The sequence below is a fragment of the Mya arenaria genome, chromosome 3 (assembly GCF_026914265.1).
Source record: "Mya arenaria isolate MELC-2E11 chromosome 3, ASM2691426v1".
Lineage (NCBI taxonomy): Eukaryota > Metazoa > Mollusca > Bivalvia > Myida > Myidae > Mya > Mya arenaria.
Window position 1 is genome coordinate 842,616 of NC_069124.1, and position 24,640 is coordinate 867,255.

Below are 24,640 nucleotides of genomic sequence, written 5' to 3' on the forward strand. Positions count from 1 at the left end.
TATAGCAACACTCAAGGGATTCACTGTATGCGGAACAAAAGGTGTCTCGACAATACAATGCTTTTGTAACAATTCGTTTACAGCAGAGTTTACAAAATCTATATTATCCAAAGCGGACTTATTATTTCTCGCAAAAGAAGGTTCCGGCACCTCAAAAAATGGTAATTTGTAACCATTATCTATAACATCGACAATATCTTGATTTGCGCCGATTTGTTTCCAAAAATCTATGTGGGATTTTAATCTACCCTTAACATTTTTGGTTCCACTTGAACAATCTGTTATAAAACTATTTCTTCATACTCAAAGAAATCTCTATCAAACAAACAGTCAAAAGAATACTCATCATTTATATTCTGTCTTGGGCTGTGTGGTTGCCGCTGCGGCTCTGGACCTGTCGGCGTAGTAATAGTTGACTCTACGTGGAGCGCCTTCGTTTGCGCGGCAATCCCTCCGGAAGTGCCCTCGCTGACCGCACGAGAAGCAGATGTCGTTGCCGGTGCTGATACGCAGGGCACGAAAAGACTGCTGTGTCGAATGACCCCATCCCTCTTGTTGACGTGGCTGCCGCTGACTTCCGGTGGTGGCGCTCGCAATGGTAGAAGAACGCTTATAAGGATTAAATTTGTTATCTGTAGAAAGCTTGTAGAAATAGCGGCCTTTCATACTCATTCACTGTCAACCAGCCCCCGGGGGAACAATCTGCCACTTGAATTAATTTATTCCTGTGCTTAACTTTAGAAAGTAAATCTTGTAAAATTTCCTGAGCTCCTTCAGGTAAGTTCTTACACAAAGCCCTTTCCAAGCCTTCCTGAATTTCTGAATTAAATTCAAACTGATGTTTATTTTATTCACTTTTAAGTCTTGTCTTTGCTAGTTTTAGTACTACACAAATCTTATTTAAAGTCCTTCAATTGACTGTCAAGATATGTTTTAAACAACGAAAAAGCTTCAATTGCTGAGTCCCCCGAGGACTTACCGTTTCCACGTGCAACTCCGCCGCCTTCTTCGTCGCTTGCCATAATACAATACACCAATTTTCTGATGGTTTAACTGGCCCGGTACAACCTCGAATGACGAAAACACGTGGACAAACGGCTTTTATACCAGCCGTTTGGTTATATAAACCCACTGACCATTACCATATATTGCAATAGTCGGAAATCCCCCCATATATGGTAATTATCGTAAATACGATTTATTCCGAACAGAAAATAAATATATACCATGTAGGCCACCTGAAATACCATATTTTATTAATTTGAATAGCAGGGCATGGTGCTGGACTCTGTCAAAATGCGTTGGACATGTCACAAAATGAGCCATGATGTTATTGACTTTGTTTAGCGCTTGACAGAATGAATGTTTAACACAAGACAGCTGATTGACAGACGAATCTTATACAAATCCATATTGCGAACAGGTTATAACATAGTGTTGGGTGTAAAGGTTGAACGCATGTTTGTTACTGATAATTTCGAGAACTTTACTTAGCATACTCAACAAAGATATAGGCCCATAGTTACTAGCACCATGAGGGTCCTTCAATAAAACAAGTGTGAGATTTCACTGTCTTTAGGCTACCTCCAGATGTGTTGAGAATGTTTGCATTATGTAGAGAGTCTTCGAATGGGCTAGGGTAAGGGTCTGGTTGATTGAATGCAACGGCATGTTGACTGTGGTGCAGTGCTAAAATGCTTCATCAGTTTCAGAAGTCAGCAGATTGATTTGAAGGGTCCCGAAGCGTAGTTGCTAATTTGATTAATTGTTTTGCTGATCAGTTTAGTGTGTTTGTTTTGTTTCCTAGAAGATAATAAGTGGACTTTGATAGAACGTTATTTGTGTTTTGTTACATTTTTTTATCAATTTGATTTACGATTCCACTGTTTAACCCTTCATGTTAAGAGGTTCGAATTGTAACAGTCTTGGTTTAAACAATATTTATTTCGGTATAATATTTACAAATTGTTTAGTTTTAAAAAATTGAGCATAATCAAAATTAACAAAGACTAAATACGTAACGCATTGAAACAAAAAAACATGTAAATTATGCACAAAACAATAGAGTACACAGAATTGAGAAAAAGCCTTCGTAAGTTATTCACGCCGCTAGGCTGGTGCGCAAGTTGCATTGACTCGAATAAATATAATCTTATACTCGTATGGTGTAAACTATGCTATGTACAAACAAGTTGTTTTAGTTTGTAATCAATTAGTTAGAAGGAAGAAAGGATAGAGGTTGAAGAAAAGAAAGGTGTAATAAGGAAGGTGGTCAGTGACTGGTCAGATCTGGTAATAAGTTCTGGACGTGGTCAAAAATAAGTTTTTTCGTTTGATATGAAGCTTCCTTCGATCCAAAGAGTAATAGTGGAAGCGACAAATGACCAACGGTGGATAACTGACCAATGAGATGATTTCGTTGGACGTTTTAGAGTGGACAGGTGAAGAAAAAGTGATAAGTGTTCTCAATTTCACCGCATTGACAATTAAGACGGTTGACAATATTTTATGAGAATAGATGCTCAATAAGGTTGCTACAGTGCATACACAACCTCGCGTGATTGACACATGATTTGGGATCACCTTCGTAGTAGAAGTCAGAAACTTGTTTTATGTTCTTATTAAGTTTGTGTTTGAAATAGGGCACGTATGGCGATAAACGAATTTCTTCCGGGAGTGCGTTTCATTCGGATATAGTTGATTGCAGAAATGAACTCGTCAACAACTGTGATTTGCATAAAATGTTTCGAAGGTTAGCTGCATTTCGAAGGTTATACGAAGTAGTATCACCAACTCTTGTTGGACTTAGAGTAGTTAGATATGCTGATGGAAGAGAGTGAAACATCTCGTAAAAATAGGATAAGTTTATGCTTAAGTCGTCTTTCTTTGAGTGGTTCGATTCCAGTTTCAACATAAAGATTTGTCAAAGATACTAAACGAGCTGCACCGGAAATAATTCTGTCTTTTTCTAAGTCAGCCTCGTCAGCTTGGGTCAGATTATTCCAGACAACATCGGCATATTCCAACAAAGGCATAATGAACGGGAAATAAAGAACCTCAAGCGATTTATGATCAATAACGTATTTGAATGATCGCATGAAGTGAATTCGCTGCAAGGACTTCTGTTTGACGGATTGAATATGATTGTGTCAGGAGCAGGTGCTATAAAGTCTGACGCCCAAGTGTTTATGAGTTGTAACTTCATATATTTCAGTAATATTTATGAATACTGAGGGGTGCACATGCACATTGGACTTTCTAGTGAAAAGTAGCGATTTGGTTTTTGCAGGATTAAATGTAAAAAGCCATCTCTCAGCCCACATATGAATTTTGTCTAGGTCATTAGTAAGTTGCTGTGCAGCAATTACGGGGTCTTCGACAATTATATAAAAGGTTGTATCATCTGCGAAGAGTCGAATATGTGATTGAATATCACCAACAATGTCGTTTATGTAGATAATAAAGAGCAGAGGCCCAAGAATTGAGACTTGAGGAACTCCAGCTGATATTGTAACTGTATCAGACATAGAACCAGAAAGAACAACACATTGTTTACGTTCACTAAGATAATCACAAAGCAATAAAAATAAATAACCGGTAATGCCACTTTCAAGAAGTTTATGGATAAGTCCGTCATGCCATACTCGATCAAAGGCTTTCGAAATATCACAAAACACTGCTCTTTCTTCATTTCCTTCATCTAGAGCGAGGCAAAACGAATGATAGACCGATACGATCTGGTTGACAGTGGAGTCTTTAGGAACAAAACCAGATTGAAATGATGATAGTCGTTTAGACGCAAGTAATTAAACATGTCCTTATGCAAAATACTTTCAAGAACCTTACTGACAACACTTAAAAGTGAAAAAGGTCAATAATTTCCAACATCTTGAGGGTCAGATTTCTTATAAATAGCACATACATGAGCCCACTTCCAGTTACATGGTACTTTACCGAGACGAAGTGAGGAAATAAAAAGATCACGGAGTGGGTAAGAATTTTAAACACAATATTTCGGTAGCACAAACAGTCATTACGGAGGGAGTTTAGAGCTTTCAAACTCAAACTAGGGGATTAAATCAATATTCACAAACAACTTCTAACAATGGCATGCGTTTCCCACCAGTGATCACAGTCACAGTGTGTTCTTATCGCCTATTGATAAATCGATTTTACTTAACGCTTTGCTTACATACTGTTTGGTTCACGCAATAAATATATAGTCTATACTCGATTTTTTTGTATTTGTCTTTTATTTTGCTTCTTGTATTCACTAAGTTGCTTATTGTGTATGTTAATTCCGTCGACAGATGCTTGCTAATTCACTTGACGCTTTGCTTACATACTGTTTGGTTCACGCAATTAATATATATTCTTTATATCAACGGGAAGGACTGTAATATATATATATATATATATTACAGTCCTTCCCGTTGATAGAACCCGTAACGCCCATCCGGTGACATTTGGCGCCAAACATTTGTGAATTAACGGAAAAGGCAAGGAGCTGAAGTCTATTTGATTTGAACAGCTATATACGCAGTGCCGTTGTTGAACCCTGTTACATGGGACCAGTTACGTGCGGTACCGGTAGTTGACCAGTACTGTCTGATGGAATTCATAGTGAGCTAGCTGGACATATTTATAAGTGCACTTGTGAGATTTGGAAACTGTGTTAAGGCCGTTTCCCGGGAACATATATATTTTGGCCAGTGAGTACTCCCCGCAGTCTTGGACTCCAGAACCAGGATCGTCGCTTAGGATTGCGTAGGAGGATAACCCGCTACACAGACTTTACATGTATTTGTACATGTGTGTGCCTTTTTGTAAGGACACATTTTGATCAGTTTTTCCAAATGATCATTAACTGTTTTTGTGTGTGTTTTTTGTGTTATTGGCTATTATTCTGTCGACGGATTGGTGATTGTTTATTTAATGCTATAAGGGTATACACTGTCCGCTAGATTGGATAATTACTGGCTGCTTTAGTAAAGGGGGGAAAGGATTAAGGGATCAAAATTGATACAGTTATATCGGACAGGTGTATATTTTTCGATAGTCACTGATTGTAATACTTATGTTCGCAATTTTGTAAATTTTTAGGATGTAATTACAACCCTAATATTAGTGTTTATCAGCATCAGTTTTTATACCATAAAATTTAATCTCCTTTTATGGGCCATAAAAAACGTATATATTATACATCACTGCAAAATGTTAAAATGAAATGCATGCCTGGTGCTGGGTATATATACTAACCATCTTATAGCTAGTATATGTAAAGGAGACTTACGAGTCATTAGTTTAATTATACAAGAAGCCAATTATATACGATGCCAATAGCATTTAAGATAGGTTGATAATCGAGCGAAACGTCAGAACAAAAGGATCCTTTCGCGCCGAGTAGAAATTCCGCGAGTCGCTTATAAGTCGCGTTGCATATACAAGCCATAGAACGAACGGGCGCTTGGCGCAAATGATTAGGCGGCCGACTGCTAATCAAACGACCACGGTTCAATTCCCCGTTTCTGCATGATAATTTTTTCTGTGACAGAGAATTTCATTTTTGAACGGGGACCCTTCAGGGCCACGTTCATAGTAGGCACATCAGATCGATTACACGGTGATTCGGTCGAAATAATGCGCTCATTGAATGCTTGAATACACATGACATCTTTAAACTTCAACAAATCTGAATTGATGTATAGTAATGTACACTTGAACTCGTACATTTTGCATATCCCTGAAATTGCAGCTGAAAAAAAAAATCACAAAATGAAGACAACATATTTATACGCAACCGCTCGAAAACGGCGATAAACTAAATGTATTGTTACAGGTGTGAGTAATGATATGTAAACACTATTTCACTGATCAATAAACAAACGAACGAAGTGAATGCTTTTTGGAAACCGTATATCGATAAAGTATATTATAAAGATTACTCCGCCTATATTTAGCATGATCATTTCACTTTTCGATCGTCGCCATTTTGTAAGCGCCCTGCGTATGGGTGACTCACGGACTTCAGCTGGATTAAATGTGTATTGTAAGTATTTTATAATCAGATTGTTTCCCATGAACGGCTCTACGTGTGCGTGGCATGACAGTTATTAAATTGCTTCATTATTTGCACTGTATCATATTGTTCTTTGTGCAAATATCTGTGTTTTAACTGCGTTGTTTATGTGCCTGACCTACATTAACTGAGAGGCCTAAATCATGAACCTGCGTGTTTATTCTATCACTTAATTTGTTTAGATTACGATGTGAATTTGTGTAGTTAATCTAGCTAATTTTGATGACGTGTATTATGCTTTTCGTTAATTTATGCATTTGTGCCGTTCGTGGCTCACACAACTTCGTGACCTTAGGTGACCTACTACGTAGTTACATACCATGAATGTACTGTACAAAGCGATGCCAAGTTTATTGTAGTAGTCTCCCCTTATGAATCTCATGAATATTATTTTTTCACGGAAGGCGACCAAATGCTGGTACCGGTTTTATACACCCTTTAAAACACATATATCAACATTTGCGGAAAACCATGTGGCTATTTATAGTTAACTAGATGAAATATTCTGGGATCCAGTCAGAGTTCACTGAAAACGTGTTTTTTTTCTAAAATAAAAACGAAAGTGAAAATTTGATTAAACGTTTTTTTTCAAGTTTTAAGGCAAGTACAAAGGAATATTTGGTTTGTTTTTAAGTATGGGAGGGGTCTGTCATAGTTTTTTTTATCACTTTTGACTTCTACACATATTACATAGTACATATTTAGTACTAGTGGTATTGTACAGCGTAATGTAACGTATCACTTAGTTAGTAGTTTAACAACTTCTAACAATGGCATGCGTTTCCCACCAGTGATCACAGTAACAGTGTGTTCAGTCAAGTGTGATCTTATCGCCTATCGATATATCGAATTCACTTGACGCTTTGCTTACATACTGTTTGGTTGACGCAATAAATATATATTATATATATATATTACAGGTATTTTATTCACATAAGGTTTTTGTCATATTTATCGATTGTTTTGTATTTGTCTTTTATTTTGCTACTTGTATTCACTAAGTTGCTTATTGTACATGTCAGTTCCGTCCACAGATGCTTGCTTATTCACTTGACGCTTTGCTTACATACTGTTTGGTTCACGCAATAAATATATATTATATATATATATATTACAGGTATTTTATTCACATAAGGTTTTTGTCATATTTATCGATTGTTTTGTATTTGTCTTTTATTTTGCTACTTGTATTCACTAAGTTGCTTATTGTACATGTCAGTTCCGTCCACAGATGCTTGCTTATTCACTTGACGCTTTGCTTACATACTGTTTGGTTCACGCAATAAATATATATTCTATACATATATATTACAGTCCTTCCCGTTGATAGAACCCGTAACGCCCATCCGGTGACATATATTCAAATACATTCTATTTGGACACTACACAAAATTTTCTTTGTTGCCTTTCGAAGAATGTATGAAAAAACGCAATAAACAAATATTGAGTTTGTATGCTGCTTGGACAGATTTAGATATAAAACCAGTATTGATTAAAAGGTGCTGAGAGTGTACAGACAGTGTAAATGTATACACTTTTCCTCAGAATATATTGAATGTCATTATCACCAACAACTATAATAGTAAAAATGATTACATTTACACCGATACAAGTATCTTGAGACAATTCAGATGCTCAACATGAAGAAATTATAATGAGTGATCTCGACCCTAAAATAGAGTTGGAAAAACTATACTGTTACTTTCTATTATTCTTAATTGAATATAATATAAACAACAGCATGGTATAAATTTAATGTAGCACTAAAATGAATTTTGAAAAAAACAAATGAAGATAAAGTACCATTTTTATTATTAAATATAAGCCTTTAAGAGGTTATTCATATCTACCATTACCAGCAATTATTTAAAACATAAAAGGATTTATCTATATTACGAATGTAAAAGACAATGAATGTTTCAGCGGTGTAATTTAGCTTATGTGCTACTCAGTACATTAAGAGAGTATCACTCAAAAGAACGCACATATACAACGACTAAGTTATAAAGAAAAACAGTTACCTGTACAAGTAAGTATATCTAAAACATAAAACAACTCAATGATAATAATATTAAATGTTTTTAGATTTAATTGTACTTTCAAAACCTGTCCAATTTATATACTATAAATCCTGCAAACGGATCTTGTGACCTTTTGTTATTAGCAGTTATAAAAAATCTCAATATGTATGGATACACGTTTAAAAGTTCAATAACAAAACACGAAGGCTGTTAGTTCTGTTGTAAACCCTGCATCCAACATTTTACACCAAAAATAATACTCTATAATCATACAGATATTTGTTTAGATATTAATGGTCTCCTTTAGTCAGTATCAAGGGGACAGATAATGAGATAATGATACGTTGTTTCCTGAACTCCACACGCACAGAGGGTTGCGGGCACAATATTCGTAACAAAAAGGTGATGGTTCAATGGACTGCATTCGTTTCGTAAGCGAGTGTGAATGACCTGTAATCAACGTTTCCCATAATAAAACAGACTATTTGGTTTTGCGTTATCCGACTTAAGGTACGTTTTAAAACCAGAAACATTGTAAATGTTTTGTGCTTCAGCTGGGAGACTATTCCATGCTGAGATTGATGGAGAAAGGAATGAATTCATATAAAGTGACGTATGTGTAGAAAAGCTTGAATTATTGGATGCGTTTCGAAGTGATCTTGTTAATTGCTGAGGAACCAAACTTGAAAGATAATCAGGAAAGAGACCATGTTTCATTTCGTAAAAGAGTAAAAGCTGATGTTTTTCACGCCTTGTTTCCAAGCTCTCAAAGCCAGATTCAATATGAAGCAGACGCAGAAAAACAAGGCGAGTGCAACCAGTAATAATGCGTTCGCATTCGTTTTGAATTTTGTCAAGATCATTCTTCCATACTGTGTACAATTGTTCCAGATGACATCTGCATACTCCTAGTTTGGCCTAACAAAAGAAAGATAAATAACCTCCAGAGACCTCCTATCCGTTTGATAGCGTAGACGTTTCGTGATGTTAACTCTAGACCAAGCTTTGTTTTAAATATAGTTATGTGTGTATGCCAATTGCCTTCATTAGAAAGAAAAATACCAAGGTGTTTGTGAGATTTAACAAACGAAATATCAGTGTCAAACATGAACACAGGCGGATGAATGGGTTCGTTTCGTTTTTAAGATATGACCATTGATTCAGATTTGCTGGGATTGAACTTAACAAGCCACGTATCAGCCCAGATATATATTTTGTTTATATCTGTCTGTATTTTTAAAGCTACAGTCTTGGGGTGTCCACTATAACAAATAGACTTGTATCATCAGCAAATAGGCTAGCATTTGAATCTATCTCGTTTACTTTGTCATGTATTATATAAGAAACAAAAGAGGACCCACAATTGAGCCCTGAGGAACTCGAGCTTCAATTGCTTTATATGCAGAACTTGCTCCCGGAATAACCACACACTGGCGCCTATTCGCTAAGTAGTTGGAAAACCAAGACAGTAAGGTACCACAACTGCCTGCTTTCTCGAGTTTTTACAGTAGACCACGATGCCAAACTTTGTCAAATGCTTTACTTATATCAAAAAAGACAACTTGTATTTTAAGACCATTGTCGAGAGCTTGACAGAAACAATTATCGAGGTAGATAAGCTGATGGACAGTAAAATCACCTGGTAGAAAGCCGGATTTGGATCGGTTAAAAACACTTGTATCACGAAGAAAGTTGAATAAATTTTAGATACAATTCTTTCAAAGACCTTCTCCATAGTATTCAAAAGAGAGATTGGGCGATAATTTGTTGGGTTGGAAGGGTTTCCCTTTTTTTTAAGACAGCACAGACATTTGAATATTTACAATTAGACGAAACAACGCAAGAAGTTAACGAAGCATTGAACAATTTCACAAAGGTTGGCTAAGTTCTGAAGAAGCTTCAAGTAGAATACGTAATATCAATGCCATCAGGCCCAGATGCTTTATCAACCGAAATACTACTTAAAGCATCTTTGACTTTGGAAGGTACGATAAAAATCGAATCAAGTTTGGCAGCATCATTAGTTGAATCAAATTCAGGTAAAACTTGTTGAATCGTCAACGTTGGTCAACGTATGTCTGAAGGACGAAGAAATCATTAAGGATTTCGGCCTTGACTTGGTCGTGTTTTCCACCAGTCCCTAGAACTAAGTTCACTGGATTGAAGTTTCAAAGCAAGAGAGTCGAAGCATTTCAATTTTGAACACCGGATCAGAGCGACAACTTCGTTACGCAATTTGCGTAACTAAGTCCTATGTATTGGATTGTTAGTGTGTTTGACCTTTCTATAAGCTCTTTTACGCTGTCGACTTTTTATTTTAATGTCATTAATTATCCAAGGAGGTTCAGGAGGATTGGTAGTTATAACCTTGTTAGGAATACAGCTGTTGAAAATATCAACAGTTGGTTTAGTAAAATTACTTGTAATGATAATATCCTCAATTCCATTTTCTCTCGCCAAACCCATAGAACCTTCAACAAGGCTATAATACTTATTATCAGAGTTAGGAGGACGATAGAACACACCGATTAGTACACGTTAAGATGTGCGTATCTTTATTTCTAACCAGAGACACTCTAGCGCAATTAACTCAAAATCATTCATTCTTTTAGAATTGATAACGGCTTTGATATAAGCGGCAATACCACCATATGAATGATCTTGTCGATCTGGCCGAACTGGTCTTGAGAAGCCAGACATTATCATTTTGGTCGTATGTGATTGCATCAGCTAACCAAGTTTCAGAAAAGGTAAGGATATAAATAATTTGGTCCAGTTGAAAATAAATATAGTTTCGGTTTTATACTGCATAATAGAATGGTATTTAGGAAAACACCGAAAAATTGAAAGATTAGTGGACATATCGATATGTGAACTACCTGGGGAAGTAACGTGTCTCGAACTGGGACCTAGATTAGGTTGAATATCGCCTGACAGTGAAAGAAAAATATGCAACCAAGTTAAAACTACCATGGAAAACATCAAGCACACAAGCAACGTTTTGTGAAGCTTCCATTTGTACTAAACGTTTCACTTTCCGTGTGACTTATTGAACTTCGATCGCATACATTGATCAAATTTAACTTTGAATCTTTGACGTGCAAGAATACCTTAGTTATATGTAGCTGTGAGATTTAACCTTAAAGAGTTAACATTACTTGCGTCGCTTGCTAAGCTCAGTAGGAATAAAAGATGGAAAAGACCTATAATGAGCATTTTGGACGACTATTTATGTAATTGAACTAACAAAAATGACATATGCTACAATTATCGGCGACACAATGTTACAAACAAGGTACGACCATGAAGTATCCACAAGCACACCACAACTTCACTGAAGGTGAAAGAAAGAGAGATTACAATGAAAGCAATAAACATGTATATAAGTAATCATATGATAGTATGGAAGACATAGTTTATCTGAATTTGTACCAGATATGAATACAGTTGTCCATGTTCATAGATCTATAAGAGGACGTTTGACAAATTGTAAACAGAGCCTACAGTAGCAATAACAACGTGACGTCGTATTTTACATTTCCCTATTCTGCACAATGCTAATACCACTCCTCACTCCAATGGATTTTACTCCTGCAAACATTTATACTTACTGCCGAAAATGGTACCAAAATAATCATGAATAAATTATCTATCAACTGTAGTACGGGTTTTATCTAATTTTGTGAAACAAAATAAAACGAGCAAAAAGTTTCACAAGCATTTTTTGTAATATGTCGTTTTTCTGCCGGGATTGGGACGTTTTGACTGACATATTTTACTTCCGATTTCGGATGTTTGAAGATTTGTTTTGATTGTCAATGACTTTACAAGGATACATTGACGTCTACTGCATCGGTGAGTATAACTTTTATGAATTATTATGTAGTGTTTCTGCTTTTATTTTGACAAAAAACAAACAAAAAGGGATAAAACATGCTGAATTACAGGTCCAAATCGAAAGAGATCAATAATGCATCATCGATTTTCTGAAAATTCATTCATTTAACTACACAGTGATACTATCCATTTCATTCAGTAATCTGTCGCATTTTTCCGCAAGGACTATTTATAAACACATCGTTTCTGAGAGTGGCCAAAAAAGGAACAATTTGATGACTCATAAGGCATGCAACCTTAAAAGCTGAGAGTATCCGAATTAATCAGGAAGTATTTTTTGTTTACTTCAAATGCCCACCTCTGTAAATAGTAATTTATTTTGAGTAAACATTGAGGTAGGTTGTGCATATCATTGTTTTTTTTATATATAGAATGCTATTTATTAGGGGTTGCCAATTCTTTTGCAAGACAATTGGTCAAATGTTTTATAATTTAAATAAATAAGACTTTTGCAATTGTTTTTAGTTTGGATAGTGTGATTGGTTTTAATGAAATCAACAGACCGGGTTGTTAAGGGATCTGATCACTTTCGGTTTTAAAACAAGAAAATAAACTAATGGAGAATTGGCGGTTATTTAAAGCCATTCTAACTTATTAATTAAAAATATGTCAAGCTAAAATTTGTTATTGTTTATGCGCATGTTTCTGCCAATGACATTGCCCGACAAATTCATATTTAATAAGCTCGACAACCAAAAATCAATTTATCAAATTACAACGCCAAGTTTCCATTTAGTGTTTTATTGGTTAATAAGAAAAATGCAGGCTGGCTTATATACAGTATAGGCATCTCACAATTGAAACTAAGAAAGTAAGCATTTTTTAATATTCTAAACAGTGAATTGGATGCCTACCAATTTTAATTGTTTATAGATCATACATACTCACTAAGTAACTTATACTTAAATAATGATGGGAAAGTTTCAAATTTTAACATATCAATGTTTTAAGGTGAAAATTTCAGGATTTTTTTTATGTTCTGTATAGTCACTTGGATTATAAAATCACTCTCTGTAAAAAATATTCAACTTTTCAAACATTATTAGTCTTCAAATTTATTGGAATACCTGTTATGATAGGATTTCAATTGCTGTCATTAATTTTCAACTCAATGTTGTGATTATTCATTTAAAATGATTTTAAACTTCACTTTTCATAAATGGCTGTTCTTACTTTTTGACTAAATATTATGAGTATTTTTACACATTAGTAAGTTTGCCAATTCCTGGATGGTCAGTTTTGTCATTTATTGGTCTTTTTTCCCTTTCAGTGAGATATAAAGCCATAGAATACATTCATGCCAATCAAATTCAGCCACTCAGAATGATGGAAAGGATTGCAGAACTGAGTAACTTAGAACTATGATGCATATTTACCAGAGAATATCTCATGAACATGACATTTGCTTAATTTTCTTTGGAATTATACATTTTTGTAAGTTATTGAGAACTCTTTATAAACTGTGACATTTTGTATGATGGCACATTTTATTATTTGTAAAATAAATGCTATTGACATTTTTCTAAGCTGTGAAGTTGAATTGATTCTTAAATTGATTCTGATCAATACCAAACTGTGTATAGACATCAAACCTCATTACATATAATTTTTTAATATGCATAGTTGTCCCTCTCTGAATAATACATAATTATCTTTAATATGTTTCTTTTTACTTTCAGTTTCACTCTCACCTGACTGATGCAGATTAAGTAACCTAATTGTATGTACTTTTTTGTCAAATTGTATTTTTTTGCTCTATTAAATATATAATGTAGACCTTTTTGAGGAATAATTTGGAAAGTAAAAATAAATTATTATAAAGAAAAAGTAATTTGCTATGTACAAAAAGTGGACAAAAATGTTGAACAGTATTAAGTTTTAAATCAGAAATTCCTTACTTCTCTCTGTATTTATGTCAACTTTATTAAGATAATATCTGGTAATGTAATGTATTCCCTTCATGAATTGTGATAAAACCTTTTTAAACCGTATGTATACATCTGTATATGTATGTTGCCATATAAACTGAATGCATGTAGTTTATTTTGTCTACATGTGTATTGAAATCAACACATTCCTTTGTTATATTTTAAGGCTCATGATGGTTTCTGAGAAAAAATCAGCTTGGTGTAATTTGACAGTATTTGACTTTGGTTCTATCATGCAACAGTCATACCATGCAGTGTCTCACAGATTCTCTCTCAATTCCTGCAATATCCAAGATTACAGTGTAGTGCAAAGAGGATTAATTTTCTTGCAATAAGAAGTATCTGCACTTCCAAATACCCTGGTACAGCATGAACAGTTCCTTCATTTTTGAGTGATTATAGAGTGAAAATGTTTCCGTATAAAATGTTTTCTTTTTATGTGTAAAACTTCACATGTAATGATTGGTTACAAATACATGCATGGACATTTTGATTCCAAATCTATGCACATTTTGAATCCAATAATTAACCACAAAAGAATTTTAAATTTCGTTTGAAACAGAAATATTGTCATTTTGTTTGTTTCTAAACAGTAAGTGGTATTATTCGTGTTTATAGTTTCCATGTCAATTTAAAAAAAAGTCAGTTCTTTTAAAGATGCACTCTTACTCCCACATTAGATTTACCACAATTAATACTATTGTTTTATTATTCCAAAAAGGATGAATAAATGTCGAAAACAATGGTTCTAATGAAGGATACCTATTTTAACTTGAATGAAATGTGCATAAAACACAGTATTTCTACCATTTAAGATCATAGTAGATCACAGTAAATATTTAAGCCTTCACCAATCATTTAATATTTTTGCGTTTTCAGCTATTAAATACACGGTTACAATCTTGTTATTAGTACTAAATATTTTCCATAAGTGAATTATTAAGTAAGTAGTTAAAGTGTTAACAGTCAAAGTATAGGTTTGTTATACATGTGTATGCATTGATATTGAATAAGTGTGTCAATTTAAACAGTTGCCATGGTAACAAGAGTCTAGTTTTCTTAGGAAATTGTAATTGTTGTCTAAAAACCTAAGTATTTTCAATGAGATACTTTTTTAGCATGCCCGCTTCAGTCAGTGAAATATTTCTGTTATGTTTTATTCATTTGGTCATACTTTGTATACAATTACAATTATAAATTAACCTTAAAAATTGCTGACAATCTCATACTTATATTAAAATATTTAGAATTGCTAGATGGGTTAAAGTTCACCTTTTTTACAATTGTCAGGCAAATCAATGCAAGATATACATAATTCTCCTTTTAAACAAAAAGCGGTTTCTTAGCATTTTTTTGTATTTTTATTGAATGGTTACCATGGCAACTAATTTTTTGTTTGCCTTTCATCTTCATATTCATTATACTATTAATTGTAAAATGCAACAGTCAAGCAGTGAATGGAAGAATGTAAATGTTCTTTGACTTTTACCTTATTGCTAGCTGATTCTTCAAAATATATGGCATTTTTTTAAATTTCTTGAAACTAGACATTTTTTCCTCATTTTTTTAACGTGAAATAAATTGCTTAAAACATTGTGTAAGCTCTGATATTTAGGAATGTGTATTAAATTGATAGAAAATAAACCAAATGTGTTGTTTTACATTATTTATTCCGTTTAAATTCCGAAGTTTTGAATTTGACCTATTTTGGCAGAAAAATTGATAAAAATGTAAAATTAAAATGGCCATAATTCTGTCAAAATTTGATGGATTTAAAAAAAAAAATGTGCATATTTGAGTTTGTAATGACATTACCTTTAAATGATATATCACTTAACTATACTGCATGAAATTAATTTTTTACGTTGTTATTGCTACCTACAGTCTGAAGTGCAAGTAAACAGACGAAAATTCTTAATGGATGTTGGAAGCGTAGTCAAGTTTATTATGTAAAAAAGAAAAATAAGAATGCCTAAGAATAACATTCCATAATAAACATTAAATGACATTATGACGTTCATGTTATTGACAAAAAAGAAGTAAGAAAATCTATGTACGGACAATAATGTATTGCAAATGAGTATTGTTCTATAGCATGCATATACACAAAAAGCATATGTCATTACCTTGCTGACTGAATTCAATACAAATTTTAACCATTTTACAAATTATATGTACATTTATTAGAGAAAGGAAAATATGCTAAACTCCACTTCTTACTTAAACATGGTAAACAATTATTAACAAATCAAAGACTTCGTTATCAATTAAGTTTATAAGTTTAGGAAGACAAAAGAAATAAAGTAGTTCAAGATGACTACGAAAAGTATGTACATCAGTCTATGTACACAATCATCTCCATGCAACAATATGCCAGCGTGTAATGTATCACATTGACAGTAAACACATTCTTATAAGTATATAATATTTCTAATTTATTGAACTTAGAACATTTTTTAACCTAGCATAAATTGTTAAATCATTGAAAATGTCTTACAAAAACAATTTGTATCGAAGTTTATCAATCATTTCTGTTTTAGAAGCCGCAAAGATAAAATTCAATTATGTAAGCACAACTGAAAAGACTTCAACAGATATGATTTTGAAGGTAATGTTTTAGTTAAAGTAACGTTTATATAATATATGTAACAGTGGGCGATTACGGTATTAACTAGTCATGATACAAAGGCTCTTATACACACAGGTGCGTGAAATAAATTCAATTGAATCGATTCACTAAGTCGTAAGGATGTGCAGACAGCATACTTCAGGTATTAATAGATATTAAATGCTTATGAAAGTAAGATTAAAGAATATATTGATGGACATATGACATATGCTTAGGTACCATACTTTCAAGAACAAAATGTTGAAACAAGTATTTGGAAATTTGTTTCATTTAATGACCACTCCTTGGTTAGCTGCACACAGTTAAAGCTACTTCCTCTATAATCTCAGTATTTAAAATCTTCAAAGCTTAGTATTTAACTTATATAACGTATCAGGTAAAGGGAGGTAACACGGTTGTTTTTACAGATCGTCGTTTTCAGTTAATTTATATCGTTGTCGGACATAATGGAAATTTTATGGATGCTATTTTAACATTTGCTTTACTTTAGGTTCAATACATTAAGCCATGAATTGGTGACTTATAATAATGAAAGACAGTAAAACAAATGTTCAAAACTTTAAAGTTTAATTTTTTTCTCAAAATTGAAATTGTCAACTTTGTACCCACAGGCGGCTTCACAAATGAAGTAAAGTTCAATTAAATATATAGTTATATCTTACTCATTGCTTTAGAGGAAGATAATAAGAGTACCACTTGTGGAACTTTCAACACAAATGTCAACACAGTTATCAATGTTAATTAACAGATCAAAATCTCTACAATTTGTCTATACAATAATTGTGGCAATCATAATTATTTAACTCTCAACTTCATATCGCAAGTCTTGAACGATGACATGTATATTAAAACATTTAGGGCGTAGTCCTCGTGTCTTAAACAGATCCATTCCTACACTGTTGAATATCTTCCCATTCGTGCCAAAATCTTGTTGGATTAAATCCGTGCGCTGTTATGACTGATTTAGAATAGTTGCATTTCGACATTTTTACCGCTCCATTATTAAATCCATTTAAGTTTTTAGGCGTGTAACCTAATGCGTTAACACACAGCCCAATATAAACGTCCTCTAAATAAAGAAAAGGAATCTTTGCAGATATATTCAAAAGTTTTGGAATTAAGTCTTTAGATATGATATATCCTGATCCACTGCAAAATACTGGATAATGCGTCCGGTTGTATTGTTCAATACTTACAAACCATTTAGATTGTTTGTTACGTATTGGTTCTGCCGGGCCCCAACAGCGACCACCGATAAAATGCGAAGAATTATATTTGGAAGCAGATGCTTGCAGTAACTCTGTATTCACAAACATATCATCGTCTGTTTTCATAACAAAACGTGCACTTTGACAATTTAAATCAGTCCACCTCAACCCTGCCATTGTTTTATAAGTCAAGTTTGCATACGTATCAGATATGTTAACAACAATAACATCTTTGAAATAACTTATTTCAGATTTTAGTTCACTGATTGAGTTGTTATTATCAAGTGTCGTCCCAACCACGAAAACACAGCTGATATTGTGACTTGAAGAGTTGAAACAGTCCTTGCCCCATGTCGTCCGAACAGCGTTTCTTTGTAAAGTATTTTTTGGAGCTGAATGTATGAATATTATCCAGTGTGGGTTCCATTTACATATTTCAGTAGGTTCGAATATGAATGAGATCTCTAAGTCAATGTTTTTGTAGGATATTCTGTCTCGTCTGCTGTCGTTTATTATGTTTTCATTGTACGTTATTGAACTTTGTGACTGAAATGAGTGATCAGCAATGAAACCTTTCTTTGTTATCAAAAGTAAGCTCAACACAAATACCCACAAAATTAGTACGCCGTACACGTATAGTATCTTCTTCATACTTGTGCTGTAATCTGATATGAATACACTTGAAAACTGATATCAAAAAGAAATACAAGAGTAAAATATATCATCTAGATATTAAACAGACAGTTATTGTCGTTCATACAGTTGTCGTAGTTAATATGCGCTTCGTTTTCGATTGGATAACTATATGGTTTATTTATCACTCTAAAGTTTTTGCACACAATATCGAAGTGTCTAGCTTTTCTGTATGGGTACCACTCTATCTTTTTTACATGATGAACGCGATGTCTTACATTGATTGTGTATATGATGAATTGTGTTGTTTGATGTGGAATAATAAATTATTATAAAAAAAAATCTCCGGAATCCATGATACCTTAGATGCTTTATTTTGATTAAGTGAGATATCATCCGTCAACACAAAAAGTAATTCGTAAAACGACTTCAAAAAGTCCTCAAAGCTCCATGCATCAGAGTTCGCTTGATTACACAGTTGTTGCATATATTCATAATACATGTTAGATAGCAGTAAAAGGGAGACACAAACGAAAACTTAATAAAATATACCGTCTGATCATTAATACCAAATGGCCAGTTTGAATTATTTGGCATCATAACACCTATGCACATCCTACAATACGGCTCACATTTTTACCCTACTTACAGTGTATGTCTAAAATATATCAATTACAACGTACCCTTTCTAATTGTATTCATAGTGTTAAGACGATAATGATTTTCACTTTTGCTTTTCATTATGAAACCAAATGAGCACACAGTTTTAAAACAATTATTTACTAAGGATGACTGCGTGGGATTTTATAGTTTCAAACAGTATCTACATTTTATCTTTGAAAGGTTTTTGCTTAAGGTACTAACGACCTCCAAGACCAAGAATATATTATGTGAAAAAAATGACTCTATTGACAAATTGAATCCAGTTAAGATCATTGTCAGGTATATATTGAACAAATGTGTTATTATTATTCAACTTCGATGTTAGGGCTGTAATGAGTTCTTAAGTAATCGCGAGTCAAAGCAAAATATTCGACGCAAATACTCTTCAATGCTGAGATCGCTGGAACGCGATTCAAGTGCAAAATTTATAAAAGAATAAAACAAAATGATTTAATTCAACTCCAGCAAATATTGTGGTTGTTCAAAATAAAAACATTAATTTTTGAACGGAAACATGAAAATCATTGATCTGATCTTTTGTCAACAATATTATATCGTTGGTTTGTAGATATTTACGCGAATAATTTGCTTTTTCTAAGACAAAACATAATAAAAGTTGGAAAAATGGTAAATCCGTGAGAGTGCAGCTTTAAATGGTAGAGAGTTGTTGTGTTACAACAGTGATTTTTTTAATTATCTTTACCTTCTGTGCCGGGCAAATTGGGGAAAAGGTCAATTTTGGGGAAAAAAAAACAAAATTAGGCCAAAATAGCTAATTAATATAATGTTTGTAGAGTGTTCTTTTATGTTTCTCGTTTGTGATTTTATGTTATATGCCTTTGGCGTTCACCCAGTGCCACTAAACCGGGTTTATGTTTAAACATTTTGCTACTGAGCTTGTTTCTATAGCTTTTTGCATATGTGTAATGGTATACTTTTTATGCATATTTTATGCTGTGAAAGAGTTAGTCTTGTCAAAATTTTGTTTTATTTTGAAGTATTCGATGCTTATAATATATTTTCTTATGATATTTTATTATTAGGTAATGCTTAAGTTCATAAGTTATACGTTACTTTATTCGGGATTGTTGGGATAAGAGTGAGGTTGTGCACACAAACTGGTTTAAACCCCCAGTAAATTTACATTGTACTGACCGTTCCAAGGCGGTACCTAACAATTCTTGATAAACATACCAATTATTTATATATATATATATATGTATATATAAAGTATGTATGCACTGTGCTGTTTGTAGAGTTTTGTGCTGTTCTGTGTTTCTTGTTTGTGATTTTGTGTTCTATATCTTTGGCATTTGCCCAGTGCCACTAAACCGAGTTTATGTTAAACTTTCTGCTACTGAGCTTGTTGCTGTATCTGCATAAATATTGTAATTGCAAAAACACATAACAAGCATTTATGATAAAATCTGGGACCTATAACAGCTCCTTCTCCCAGAGTAAATACATTAAATAACAGGTTTTAACATTCTAATCAAATTCAGTAAGCTTCTTATTACACAGACAACTGTTTTGCCTGATCTGCAGGTTGATGAATAATTGGAATGGCTTATTAAGCTGACTGCAGTGGTCGAAATTGACACAAGCCCGTAAGCCCTGCACAGGTAAACTGTCTTCCATGATTGCTCAAATTCTGACTTTTATATAGGAGGGCTTGTTAAAAAAATGAATGCCAAGTTTTAGTATAAGAAGTCATGCCTGTGCCTCCAAAGGTCTAACTGGATGACTGTGACTCAGTATGTGTATGTTTTGACAGATTGATGTTACTGTTTGGACTTTCTAGTAACATAGTTGTGCTTGTTAGATGTAATATCCATCCCTCAGAATAACTGTAGCCATATGGTGTGTGTTTTTTCCATGTAAATTTCCTCATAAATATTGTTAAAGTATATATTACACTGTTATATCAGATTTCAGCCGTTTGGACTATATTTGGTCGTTATGATTGTCAGTATATTTGAAGTTAATATATACGTCTTTAATCCTGGCTGATTATTGAAGTATTTCGTCTAAGACCACTTGTGATTTGGTTTGGAGGGTACCTGGTTCAATGAGAACCAATCAGTTGATATTTCAAGTATGATTGCTTGTATTTAAACCAAGTATATATACTCGAAAAGCCAGACGTTGTTGCATAAGAAGGTAGTAACTTGTCAGTTAATGTAAACAGTTTTATACAATAATTGTCTGGATCAGTAATTAAATATTTGTACATAAGTAATTTTATCAAGGCCAGATGGTCAGTCAGACCTTTCAGTTGTAAAATCAATTTACTTTGAGATTAAGAGTATTGAAATATTGGTTAAACCCAGACAGTACTTATCTAACTATAAGATTGGACTTGAATAACTTTTAAACATAAATTTAAAAATATGAAACAACATAAAAACCTAAAAACATGAGAAAAGAATGAGGCAATATAAAATGATGAAATGATGAGATTGGATATGAATAATATGAAATAATGATGATAATTATTAACACAATAAAAATGAAAAATAACTTTGTTAAACAGTCCCTGAATTACTGTTTCCATGTACATGTCCTTAGAACTATAAATTTGTACTGTATAGTCATGAATGTCAATGTAATGTCCGTCGCTGAATAACTGTCCCTCTGGGGTGTATCTCTGCATTCTACTTGTCCTAACAAAGCTTAATATAGTATATGTCAGTGTAACATCTGTCCCTGAATAACAGTTCCCATGGCGTGTGTCTTCGTTATGTACCATACATTTTAGAATGACTATTACTATATTGTAAGTCAATGTAATGTCCGTCTCTGAATAACTGTCGTTATGGTGTCATCCTTTGAAAAACCATTCATACTATATTGTATGTCATTATAATGCCCGTCCCTGAATAACTGTCCCAATGGTGAGATTCTTTGTAAGGTGCATGTCAGAATATATATTACTTGAGTGTGTGTCAATGTAATTTTCATTCCTAAATAAATGTCACCATGGTGTGTGTCTTAACAATGTACATGTCAGAATTACTAAATCTGTAGTATGCAATTAATTCAATGTTCTTTCGTCCCTGAATCTGAATAATCGTATCATTCTGTGTAAAATAAATGTCAGTACACTATTAGTATATGGTATATCAGTGTTGTGACCGTCCATAAATAACTCTCCTCATGGCCTTTGTGCCTTTAATAAAATGTTTATGTCAGAATAACTAGTACTATAATGTATTCCAATGTAATGTCTGTCCCTGAAATACTTTCCTCATCGCGTGTGTGTCTCTAATAAAATTGTTATGCCAGAATAACTATTACTATAGAGTATGCTAATGTAATGTCCGTCACTGAATAACTGTCCTGACATAGTGTTTGTGTCCTTAATAGAAATACTATGACAGAATAACTAGTACTATAGTGTATATCAATGTATTGTCCGTCCCTGAATAACTGTCCTTATGGCATTGTGATTTTAATAAAATATTTATGTCAGAATAACTAGTACTATAATATATGCCAATGTAATGTCTGTCCCTGAAATACTTTGCTCATCGCGTGTGTGTCTCTAATAAAATTATTATGCTAGAATAACTAGTACTATAGAGCATGTCAATGTAATGTCCGTCCCTGAATAACTGTAGTGACATGGTGTTTGTGTCCTTAATAGAAAAACTATGACAGAATAACTAGTACTATAGTGTATGTCAATGTATTGTCCGTCCCTGAATAACTGTCCTTATGGTATTGTGATTTTAATAAAATATATATGTCAGAATAACTAGTACTGTAGTGTATGTCAATGCAATGTCTGTTCCTGAATATTCTGTCCTCATGGCGCTTGTGTCTCTAATGAAATGTTTATGTCAGAATAACTATAGTACTAGGGTGTATGTCAATGAAATGTCCGTCCCTGAATAACTGTCCTGACATGGCCTTTGTGTCTTTAAAAATGTTAATGTCAGAATAACTAGTACTATAGTGTATGTGAATGTAATGTCCGTCCCTGAATAACTGTCCTCATGGCGTTTGTGTCACTAGTAAATGTGAATGTCAGAATAACTAGTAATTTAGTGTATGTCGATGTAATGTCAATCCCTGAATAACTGTCTTCATGGCGTTTGTGTCTCTAATATTTTTTATGTCAGAATAACTTGTATTTTAGTGTATGTCGATGTAATTTCCGTCCTTGAATAACAATGTAATGTTCGTCTCTGAATAACAGTCCTAATGGCATTTGTCTTTGCCCATTATTGATGTTGGCTGATGCAGTGTTTTCAACACAGAGACTTAGGTTCAAGTTTTCCATTTCTTTATTTTGTGAATAATGTTCCTTTAAAATCAGAGATTTCAAATATCATAAATCCAATTGCAAATCCAGTATAATTTAAGTTTATTTCATATATAGCCATACGAAATCTTCATATGCGGCAGGACTATTTAGATTTGTTTGTTTATGCCACTGTGACTGCGGTTATGCAACTTTGAAGAATTCAGCTGTTTCCTAATTGGAAGTCTAAAGTGCAGTCCTGATCCACCCCCAAAAATCACTATAAGGACACATTTACAAATTAAAAAATAGAAGGAAAGCAAATCTCCAAATCATGTTTAACAATTGCAAATAACAACAATAATTTTTGTTTTGTCTTGCTTTTCACACTCTTAAAAAAACTAATTTCTGAAGCAAAAAACATTAAAACTGCATTTCCAGAATATTCTTGTAATTATATCAAAATGTCCTTTTATACAAAAACACCAAAAACTGAATTAATTAAGAATTAGCAATTTAAGCAAAATGTAAGCATTATATTAATCTGTGAAATGTTACATTTGCCTTAAACATTTTAAATCATTTTAGGATATTAACTTGTTGCATAAAATGTATGTTCAATTCTAAATTCATGTCATGTATGATAATCATGTATTTCTTCCAATATTTTAAGGATTTATATGTTTTTAATTAGCATAAGGAACATGTACTTTGATCAATTAAAGTGCATAACTGTAGATTATATTTATTATTTTTAATCAATTATAAGCCAATTCATAATCATATTTATAGCCCACTTTGCAGAATTATGATTCTGATTGTCACAATATACCAGGCTTTCCCTGTATAAAACTGTAATTTACAAGGAAACCTTTAAAGGCATATTCATTCAGCCAATCAAATGTCAAATTCAGTGATAGGGGCGATGTCAAGTCCAGGAAAAGGGGCGGAGCTAAGAGAAATACTGACATGAAATGTAGAAAAATCTTACTAACTGAGGAAAAACTTTAAGGTGTTTTGTTTTTCCTCATTTGCTTGTAATCAAAAATACGTATTTAATATTGAAACAATATTAAAATGAATAATTCAAGCAAAATAATGACACCAATCATGACACATCTTGCAAAGGATCTTGATATACTTCCTGAATATAATAATCAAAAATACCTTGCACCAATATCAAATCCTACACCCAGACAATGAAATGTAATAAAGAAAAAAAATATATACAGTATGCAAAACTGTCTTCAAATAAAATCGTTATTTAGGCAAAAAAAAAATTCGTAGTTTCTACTAACATCTCCCAAAAACAGGGTAGAAAGGTAGGCATAACTTT

General features: G+C 33.3%; 1 protein-coding gene and 1 long non-coding RNA gene across 2 annotated transcripts in view; one reads left to right on the top strand and one right to left on the bottom strand.

Moving 5' to 3' along the window:
- Positions 1-11,874: 11,874 nt before the first annotated feature.
- On the top strand, positions 11,875-15,563 carry LOC128228857 (uncharacterized). The gene is made up of 4 exons (XR_008259994.1): positions 11,875-11,955; positions 13,268-13,431; positions 13,677-13,717; positions 14,092-15,563. It is a non-coding gene; the product is annotated as an uncharacterized LOC128228857 (long non-coding RNA).
- Positions 15,564-16,790: 1,227 nt separating this feature from the next.
- Positions 16,791-24,640, bottom strand: part of LOC128227883 (beta-1,3-galactosyltransferase 5-like) — a 35,107-nt gene continuing 27,257 nt past the window's right edge. Inside the window, exon 3 of the mRNA XM_052938795.1 lies at positions 16,791-18,449. Coding sequence (XP_052794755.1) covers positions 17,430-18,449 — 1,020 coding nt within the window. The 3' untranslated portion in view covers positions 16,791-17,429. The remainder of the gene's footprint in view (positions 18,450-24,640) is intronic.